General features: G+C 47.3%; 1 protein-coding gene across 1 annotated transcript in view; it reads right to left on the minus strand.

Annotated features, from left to right (window-relative positions):
- VWF (von Willebrand factor) overlaps window positions 1-8465 on the minus strand; it is a 127247-nt gene extending 118782 nt beyond the window's left edge. Inside the window, exons 1-3 of the mRNA XM_080914051.1 lie at window positions 8283-8465; window positions 6981-7035; window positions 6006-6170 (exon numbers count right to left, since the gene is read on the minus strand). Coding sequence (XP_080770177.1) covers window positions 6006-6170; window positions 6981-7035; window positions 8283-8291 — 229 coding nt within the window. The 5' untranslated portion in view covers window positions 8292-8465. The remainder of the gene's footprint in view (window positions 1-6005; window positions 6171-6980; window positions 7036-8282) is intronic.
- Window positions 8466-10691: the final 2226 nt, after the last annotated feature.

The following is a 10691-nucleotide window of genomic DNA, read 5'->3' on the forward strand; positions in this document are numbered from 1 at the left end:
ACACCAACACAGACTGAGTTTCCTTGACTAGGAGGGCTCCCTTCATGGAAGGAGGTGGCTTGAATTGCCCTTATGTAGGGAGAAAGGGGGCTTTTAAAATATGCTGGCTGGGTCCCCAGAGCCCAAAAATATGAACTCTATGCCTGCTCCTAAGATTCACTGTGTATTGCTTACTAATCTGTTTCTAAGCAGGGTCCACAAGAGAACAAAGCTAAAGCTAAGACAGACAGATCCTCCATCACTAGAGCGTCAGCCTCTCCCTAAATCTGAGGCCATAGGGTAGAAAGGTGATGCTGTTAACCTTGTCAGAATCTGTGTCAAGGCTGGAGAGACAGCGGGAAGGAGTATGTGATGCTATTCCAGGAATCTGAGTTCAGTCTGAACACTCACATCAGATGATTCATGAGTGCTTGTAACTGTAAGGGATCTACAGACACAAGCATGTATATAACATATAGTCACAGACACAGACACATAAATAGAAAATTATTTTTAAAAAGTCCAAAAACTCTTGTCATGTCTACTCCAATCTGACTCATCAATGCCCATAGTCACCAGGTTGGGTATCTGTACCTTTCCACCATGATGGTTAAGTAGGACAAGCCCCATTTAGAATACACACTGTGGTTACCTGAGTGGTAGGCCTGAGAACCTGCCTCCCTAGTTGAGGGAGAAGAGTCTGTACTTCTAAACCACACCCTAGCTATTGCCTCTGTGGGACCCCCACAACCCAGTGTTCAGGATGGTTTTCACAGCTTGTCATATCCCGAAAGTGTTTGTGGCCCATTACAGCTCCTGTCTTGTTACTATGACATAGGCCACCATTCCTTGTTTCCAGCAAACCTGTCTATGGTGTGTGAATAGGAATGGCCCCCACAGACTAATAGGTTTAAATGCTTGGTCATTAGGGAGTGGTGCTACTTGATAAGGATTAGGAGGTGTGGCCTTGTTGAAGAAAATGTGTCACTGGGGTTTCAAATGCTCAAGCCATACCCAGTAGCTCCTCTCTCTCTCTCTCTCTCTCTCTCTCTCTCTCTCTCTCTCTCTCTCTCTCTTTCTCTCTCTCTCCCTGCTCCCTGCAGATCCAAGTGTTAAACTCTCAGCTCCTTCTCCAGTACTCTTGCCAGTATTCTTGTTCTTTCTGACCCTTCTTTGCTATGCAGGACTCCACCCTGCTGCCTCTCAGCCTACCAAATGGAGCAGACAACCTGGGCAGATTAAGTGAGAATGTCCCACGTAAGGTTCATATATTTGAATATCTGGTCTCTAGTGAGTGGAACTGTTTGGAAGGATGAGGGGGCGTGGCCTTGTTGGAGGAGGTATCTCACTGGGGCTGTGAGGTTTCAAATGCCATGCCATTCCCAATTAGTTCTCACTCTATCTTTCTACCTCCTACTTGCAGATCAGAACGGAAGCCCTCTACTTCTCAGAGCCATGCCTGCTTGCCTACCTGCTTTCATATTTCTGGCCATGACAGTCATGGACTCACCCTCTGGAACTGTAAGCCACAACAAACTGTTTCTTCTATCGTTTGCTTTTGTCATGGTGTCTCTCCAAGCAATAGAAAAGTAACCAAGACACATACTATCAGGTTCAAGACCCTGTACCTCAGCCTTATCCTCTCACACACACTGGATAGATTTATGTCAACCTGGCATGAGCTAAAGTCATCTGAGAGAAGGGAACATCAACTAAGAAAATGCATCCATAAAATCAGGCTATAGGCAGACCTATATGGCATTTTCTTAATTAGTGACTGATGGGGGCAGGGGCTAGCCCATTGTGGGTAGTGCCATCCTTAGGCTGGTGGTCCAAGGGTCTATAAGAAAGCATGATTAGTAAGAGAAGTAGCATTCCTCCTCGATGGCCTCTGCTTTAGCCTCTGCCTCCAGGTTCCTGCCTTGCTTGAGTTCCTGTTCTGATGTAGTAGTTAGGGTTTTACTGCCATGAACAGACACCATAACCAACACCAGTCTTATAAAGGGTAACATATATTTGGGTCTGGCTTACAGGTTCAAAGGTTCGGTCTATTATCATCATAGTGGGAGCATGGCAGCATCCAGGCAGGCATAGTGCAGGCAGGGCTAAGAGTTTTGCTTTGCATCTGAAGGATGCTAGTGGAAAACTGACTTCCAGCAAGCTAGGGTGAGGGTATTAAGCCCACACCCACAGTGACACACCTACTCCAACAGGGCCACACCCTCTAATAGTGCCACTCCCTGGGTCGAGCATATACAAACCATAACACCTGACTTCCTTTGAGGATGAACAGTGATGTAGAAATATATGCTGAACAAGCCCTTTCCTCCCCAAGTGGCTTTGGTCAGAGTTTCATAGCAGCAATAGTAACTCTAAGGGGTGGGGGGAAAGTTATGCTTCTCAACATTCACTCCCCAGTAAAAACCAGTAGCAGCAGCTAGGAAATTACCAGATATGAGATTCTTGGTTTCATTCCTGAGTCTCTGGAGCCAGAACTCTGGGGTTAGAACCAGGCAATAGCTGTAGAACTCCCCTGGGTGATCCTGACATCTGTCGAAGTCAGGAACCGTTGCTCAAGCTTGACCACCACTCCAGCCTTCGTTATCTGGACCCTGGCATCCTCCCTCCTGCCTCTTCCCCTGGCCCATGCTGCCCTCAGTGCATGGAAAACCTCCCTATCTTCTCCACCTAACTCAAACCCCTCTCTCCAGACTTCTCAAATGTCACTCACATGAATATTTTCCTTTAATACAGTGGCTCTCAACCTTCCCAGTGCCATGACCCTTTAATAGTTCCTTATGTTGCTGTGAGCCCCCCCAACTATAAAGTATTTTCATTGCTACTTCATAACTGTAATATTGCTATTGTCATGAATTATAATGTAAATATCTGTGTTTTCTGATGGTCTTAGGTGACCCCTTAAAAGGATAGCGCCCCACAGGTTGAGAACCCCTGCTTTAATACAGCCTTGCTCCAGGTTTCATGGGTCCTTCTCCATCCCTTGTTGAGAGATTCCACTGAACAACAGAAAACAAAGAAGAACAAGATACTGTCCTTGCCCTTGAGGGGCTGTTAGAGAACAGGGAAGATGGAGGATGCTAGCAGATGTAGGAGAGCTGGTGGAAAGACAGCCTAAGAAACTGTCTTAGTTGGTGTTTCTATTGCTTCAATAAAACACCAGGACCAAAAGGCAAGCTGAGGAGCAAAGTGTCTGTTTGGCTTATGATTTCATATCACTGTTCATCATCAAAGGAAGGTGGACAGGAAATCAAACAAGGCAGGAACCTGGAGGCAGGAATTCTTATGAAGGCCATGGAGGGGTGCTGCTTCCTGGCTTGCTTCTCATGACTTGCTCAACCTGCTTTCTCCTAGAACCCAGGGCCACCACCAGAAATGACACTGTCCAAGAATGACAACACCCACAATGGGTTGTGCTATCACTAGCATATCAGTAATTAATCAGAGGACCAGTAATCACTAATTAAGAAAATGTCCCGGGCTGAAGAGATTGCTCAGTGGTTAAGAGCACTGACTGCTGTTCCAGAGGTCCTGAGTTCAATTCCCAGCAACCACATGGTGGCTCACAGCCATCTGTAATGGGATCTGATGCCCTCTTCTAGTGTGTCTGAAGACAGCAACAGTGTATGCACATACATAAAATAAAAAATAAATCTTAAAAAGAAAAGTAAAGAAAAGAAAAATTCCTACAGGTTTGCCTATAGCCTGATTATATAGAGGCATTTTCTCAATTGAGGCTCCCTTCTCTCTGATGACTGTAGCCTCTGTCAAGTTGTCTTAAAACCAGCCAGTACAAAGAGCATCTCAGAAGCAGAAAGAAATCCAGAGAGTTGGTCACTCAAAAGGCTAAGGCAAAAGAACCTCCACCTTAAAACCACCATGGGCCATGCTGAATCAGGGGTGGTAGGGGTGTCTCACAGTCATGGCCACAGTCAAGTTACAAACAGCTTAACACATGCATGGACCCACAGCATGATGACTGAAGGAGAAATAACCATGAAAGCCCTCCAACTTGTATCAAGCAAGGCCCTGCATGATGCCAACCTTGTGACAGGCTCCACTTCAGCCCTTTCTAGACTAGATCCTGACCTTGGCATCTGTCCTTGGATTTACCCATTTACCACAATATTAATGAGAATCCCACTGATAAGATGCCTCAAAGGGGGTGAAAACAGCTGCTGTATAACCCAATTGGCTTGAGTTTGACACCCAGAATCCATGTCTGTGAGTCCAGCATTCCTTAGGAACTAGAGAGAGATTGGCCCAGAAGCTCATGGGCCAGCTGGCTTAAAATACCCAGGACAACCAAAACAGTAAGAAACATGGCTCAACAAAGTAGAGGTGAGATCCACTCTTGAAAGTTATTCTCCACCCTTCACGTGAGCCATGGCACACTCAAATGTGTACATATGCACACACACACATGCACACACACTAATAGAAACAACTATTATTATCATTAATTAACAATGTTTAGAAAAGTTTGGTATATGCTTAAATTCTTCATCCCCAACCTTCCGGTCTGTCACTCTGACATGTCTTCACCAAAGAATCCTATCACTCAGGTTTAACCAGAATCTTCCTTACCCTGAAATTCCTTTGGGCAGTATTCTTATTAAGAGCCTCATCCCCATCCCTGACTCTAAACATGTACTTTTCCTGTTGGAATTTGGGACTCAGATCCTCTCTCTTTTGCTCTCTCCTGCCACAAAAAAATCCACTTATAACAGTCCCTCTTGAATTCAAGGCCTTCCTTCCCACTTTTAGCAAGTTCCTCAAACATTTTTTTAACAACATAGATCTATCTATCTGTGCGGTCATCTCACTTCCCCAGAGTAGAGAGCTCCACCTTCAATGGGTCTATAGCATCCCTCCCTAGAAGCTCACAGCAGATTAGTTCTTAGAGTGGTTTGGTGAACCCTAGTTCTCTATCACTGCCTACAGCTTAGAGCGCACCCTCTCTCCCTATGGCAGAGGGAGTGCCTTTCAACTCCAATGGGCTAAAATCCTCCTAGAAAGGATGATACAGCCTTCTTTGGATACAGTTCCTCATTTGTAAAGAAGGATGATTATGTGTTGTGGTAAGTATTAAAAAGTAGAAGCCGTTTATTCCAAGTTAGTTCCAGCTCCCATGAGGCCCCATGGCACTGCGGGGTATTTCTAACTTAGCAGCCGCCTCTAAGAACTCAGTTGTGGTTCACTGCACCAACCCTGCGCATTATTTTCACTCACTTTCCTCCACTGCCCGGTATAAACATGACTCCACAACCATTAACTTATCAAACAGTTTTATATGTTAAATTCTCAATCCACAAACACTCTACACAATAAGCTCACAACCAGTGGACAAAGACATAAACTGCCCACCTAGTTAAGATAAATTGACCCATAGAAACCCTTAGAAATAATCATGACATCAATCTAGAGATGCTCTGAGAGAAACATTCACATCTGCTTCCATCTTCTTCCTCCGTGAATCTCCTGCTTCTCCACCTCCTCCCTCCTTACCAGCACTCTGTCTCTGCCCACTCTCTACTGACCAATCATGTACCACCTTGGCATCAACCTACAATAGTGCCTGCATCCCACAGCTACAGTGAGGATGCAAAGACAACAAAGGCAGACTATAAGCTCCTGATCAGTAATGCAGGAGGTATCCAACCTCTTAATTCTGAATCCCACATGTCCCAAAGCTCTTCTATGTCATCTTCTTCCTCTCTAATATTGAACTCCAGGAATGTTGCCTGGACCCACAGCAATGGACACAATCACTGGAGTAACACAGATGTCCTCACACCAGACTAAAAGAAGGTGTCACAGGAAGACCACTGCCCTAAGAAAAGGTGTCATGAAAAGGCCACTGTCTTCAAGGGAAGGGGTCATGGGAAAAACCACTGCCCTCCACATTCTCAGAAATGACCTCTAAATCTCAGGTCCTGGGTGTTGGAACCCTCCCCTATCTCAGCTGCCCCTGCTCTGGGATCTAGCCATGGGTACCCAGGACTCACCGAGAATTGAGAAGGAACGTCTCTGGCAGTCCCCGGCCAGGAGATAACTACAGCTTCCTGCAAAGCTGTACATGGTCTCATCAAAAGTGTTGATGAAGTTATCCCCAAAGAGGCTGCATCGGGCTGTCGACGGCCTGTCACGGGGCTTTTCTGTGCAGAGGGTCCCTGAAAGAAGAGGCCACAGGTGAACACAATGGGACCATCAGCCCAAAGCTCTCTGGTCCCATAGAAACCAGGCTGCAACTATAGAAACAAGGAAGTGCTTTCCACTCTAGATGAGGTCCCTTGCCTCTGAGCATGACCCCAGACTCATGACAGTAATGGAGAAACAATCTTCCAGGACATGTATTCATCTTAGTGATGCTTACTGCCTTAAGCAACAATGCCTGTTATAGAAAATTTAGAGACCATAAAAGAATACAGAGCATAAGAGATGATAGAGTTATCTGGGCCCCGCCATGGGCAGTAACTGAGTTGGCATTCCCGAAGTTGCTTTGTTGCTCTGCTTCATGGCATTGGTCAAAGGGCACGGCTGGCATTTCCAAACTTGGGATCTCAGAGAGGGAAGTAAGGTGGGACAAGTGATATAGGGAGAAAAGGGGTGACCTAGAACCCAGAGCACTGTCCTTGGACTTTGGCTCTGTGTGACTCTCATGCATTAATGTCTCTTCCTCGACAATGAGAGATTCAACCAGATAATTACATGAAGGCTGGGGTGCCATTTGTCCTGCCCTGTGCTCCCATCACATGGTTCAATTCTGTGCCATCAGGTTCCTTTCAATATTCAGTTTGGAGGGGGAATGTAAATCAGAAACAAGGTTCTACACAATTGTCACAGGAAGTGACCACTGACTCCTAAAGTCACAATCCTAACACTGACGGAGCACAGGTGAGCTCCAGACACATGTAATGAATACTGAAAGAAAGTGTTCCCAGTAGTCTTGGAAGAAGATAAGGAAAGTACTTGGTACCTACCTAGCCAGGTGAGGGCCAGAACAAGCAGGCAGATCTCATACCTGAAAGGAGTCATCTGCAGAAAAAAGAAAGAAAGAAAAAAGAAATGAGCTGGTTCTCACTGTCCAGAGAGATAGTTGTAAGAAGATGCTACCATCAATGCATTCACTGAGGGAAGAAAGGAAGGAAGGAAGGAAGGGAGGGAGGAAGGAAGGAAGGAAGGAAGGAAGAAGAAAGGAATGAGGAGGAAGAGGAGAAAGAGGAGGAAGAGGAGAAAGAGGAGGAAGAATATGGATTCTCACTGGTCCCTATGCCTCCTTTAAAATGCTCCAATGGCAGGGCCAGGCCTAAGAGCAACAATCCCTGTGAGCCACACTGCTGGGACCTTCTCCAGACAATGATGCCAGGACCAGCTGGAGTAGGGCAGTTCTGTCTCCTGCCCTCCATGCTAGCATGGCATCCCATGTTCCCATAGCCCTGCATCAGCTGGAACAAAGGTGCCACTACCATCACACATAGCAACCAACTAGGAGGGGAAGGGGTTGGCTTTTGTTGCTGCCATCGGACCCAGACTCAGGGACCAGTCAGAGGCCACCAATGAGAACTTGTTAGTCATCTGCCCTGGACCGTGAGCACATTAGGCCAGGGACTGTCTCTCTCACCAACATCCCTAAGACATGCAAGGATACTCAGGACCCAGCACAGGCTCTGTGAATGTTTGATGAATGATCTTGACAAGGGGACAGGACTCTAACAGCTCGATCCCTGAGGACATTTTTTTACAGTATGCCTCACCCCACTGTCTATTCATTTCTGGCTGGCAAAGTACAGCATCCCCAACCCTCAGAGTCCCTGCTGCTGCCCCTCTCTTCTGAAGAAGGTTACAGGAAACACATAAGGGACCACCTAGGGCTTAGTGGGTACAACCCTTCTTACACAATGCCCATTCAGACCAGTGGAGAGGGATAAACCCAGCATCTTATCAATGTGAACCAGACAAGGCCAAGACTGGGTCACAAAGCCGGTGTCCCTCTCCGCTGCCCTCCCAGCACACAGGTGCATCAGGGGCTCCAAGCACACACGCTAGAAGGGAGGAAAGGGACCTGTCGACCTCTGGGTAGAGTTCTGCTGTGCCAGAAAGCCTCTTCAGAAAGAAAAGCAGGAGCTAGCAGCAACAGCAGAAGGGACATTAGGATCCAGCTAGCTTTGAATGGCTCCTCCAAACAAATCCTTTCTGTTACAGGATCCCAAGCCAGACTCTCAGGGGGCAAGGATCCGCTCCCTCCCACGACTAAGCCAGCTCTCCATCCAAACCCATCATACCTTCTCCATAAAACAGGGGCCGAATCTCCAAGGTCCCTTGGGACACCCGGCCGCTGCTCAGTGGTGCCACCGCGCACTCCTAAGCCATGCTCCTGAGCAAATGCTGGATGGATCTGCTCAGGCTCTGGACCTTCCTGCTGTCACAGCCAGGGAGAGAAGGCCCAAGCTGCGACCAAGCACATTCCTCTGCCCTGCAATCGCTCCAAGTTACCACAACAGAGCCCTGGCCTTCTCTTAATTACCAACGGGGAACAATGGCAGGAAGCAGTAGTAGGAGCCCTTCCAGGCTGATAAGGCTTGAAGAGTCAGGAGGGAGAGCTCCTGGAATCTGCCTTAATGAGCCCCCCTAAACACCACCACAGCTCAGTCTGGTCCCCCAGACTCTCTGAGTGGCCCTACAAGGTAGCCGGGACCAAGGAGAGTAGGTTTCCCATGACTGCCTGGTCCAGGCAGAAGAGAGAACCAGGCTTACACCAACATGGCCTTTGGTTCCAAGTTCCAGGGCTAAACCCCAGGGGTTTTGAAAAACACCTCTAACCCAGCTAACTTAGCATCAGGGTGAGAGAAAGAAGTATGTCGACACTTCCTGCCCCACTGCCCCACTGCCCACAGGTTTGACCAGTCTAGGCCAGACCTCACAAAAACAGCCCCTTTGGATCTTAGCCAGTGTTTTATGGACAGGTTAAAGACAAAGGCCCCGGGCCAGGCATGGTGGCATATACCTTTAATCTCAGCGCTTTGGAGGCAGAGGCAGGACGATCTCTATGAGGTTTAAGCCAACCTGGTCTACTTAGTAAATGCCAGGACAGAACAAACAGCAACAAAAAGGAAAACCCTGGTCACCGTCCAAGCCTTTGGGAATTCGGGGGTGGAAATGATGGTTCCATTCTAAAACTCCCCCCTCCGAAGACTCGTTCGAGAACTCGCGCGCGTGCGCGCGCGCGCGCGCACACACACACACACACACACACACACACTCCTGCTCTCTGCTAGGCATAGAACCCAAGATGATAGACAATCTTGCACTGAGCTACATCCCCGGGTTCCCGCCACACCTCCAGAACCCTGATTCTTCACACACATGCACACTAGCATAAATCCGCACACACATAAGCACTCCACCCCTGCCTCCCAGTCTCCTATCCCCATAAGCCCAGTTCTCAGCCCAACGTGACACACTAACTCCTGTTCAAAGAGACAATGGGTACAAGACAGGAGAGGGATGGAGGCAGGACCTGGCACTAAGTTGAGCTGCCATAGCAGGGTATCTAGGAGTGACCTACTTTGTGGCTTCTCACTACACCACCTTCGCTAAGCCTCTGAAGAACCACTATGCCCCCATTTTTGCTATGTCCCCAGCACACACACCTCACACTCCCCCATTCCTTCTTCCACTGTCTTAGTCAGGGTTGCTATTGCTGAGATAAAACACTGTAACCAAAAAAACAAGTTAGGGAGAAAAGTGTTTATTTGGCTTATGGGTCCATATCATTGTTCATCACCAAAGGAAGTCAGGACAGGAACTCAAACAAGGCAGAAATGTGGAGGCAGGAGCTGATGCAGACAGAGGTCATGGACTGGTTCTGCTTACAAGCTTACTCACACTTTTCTTATAGAGCCTAGGACCACCAGCCCAGCACCACCCTCAATGAGCTGGGCCCTCCCCCATCAATCACTAATTAAGAAAATGTCCTGCAGGCTTGCACACAGACTCATATTGTGGAAGTGTTTTCTTAATTGAGGTTCCCTCCTTTTAGCTTGGGTCAAGTTAAAAAAAAAAAAAAAAAAAAAAAAAAAAAAAAAAAAAACTAACCAGCACAACCAACAAAGTTAGGAAGGCCAGTATTGCCAGGAAAGAAAAAGAATGAAAGAAGCCAGATTAGCCCTTGACATTTCTGTTACCAGAGTCCTAGCAAGCTAGCCTTGAGCATCCATCATCAATAGACCAGTTTAAAAGGTATATGGTAATGAAATGCAGAGGAAGATTTATTCATGTGGCCACTTCAGGAACAGAACAAGGAGACCCAGTGACACCCCTCCCATCTAAATCCATATTTGAGGCACCGCCATGAAATTAAGCTTTAACAGAGGGCAGGAGGGGCATGTGTGTGTGTGTGTGTGTGTGTGTGTGTGTGTGTGTGTGTAGGCAGTTTTGGTCAACGTGTGGTCCCTCCCATTATTGATCTGCTTTTTCTTGGCCCCACTCTCCTGTAGAGTGATCTTACAAGTTGTTGGAACTGTGTAAAATCTGTTGCTGGGAGACAAGTTCCTCAACCTTCTAACTTTACCTTTCCCAGTATGAAATTCCTGGGCCAAACTCCAAGGTCTTAGGAATTGTCTCAATAGCCTGATAGCAAAAGGGTGGGACACGGGTATCTCACCAGGGGCTGGAGAGATGGCTCAGTGGTT

The sequence above is a fragment of the Micromys minutus genome, assembly GCF_963924665.1.
Source record: "Micromys minutus genome assembly, chromosome: 3".
Classification (NCBI taxonomy): domain Eukaryota; kingdom Metazoa; phylum Chordata; class Mammalia; order Rodentia; family Muridae; genus Micromys; species Micromys minutus.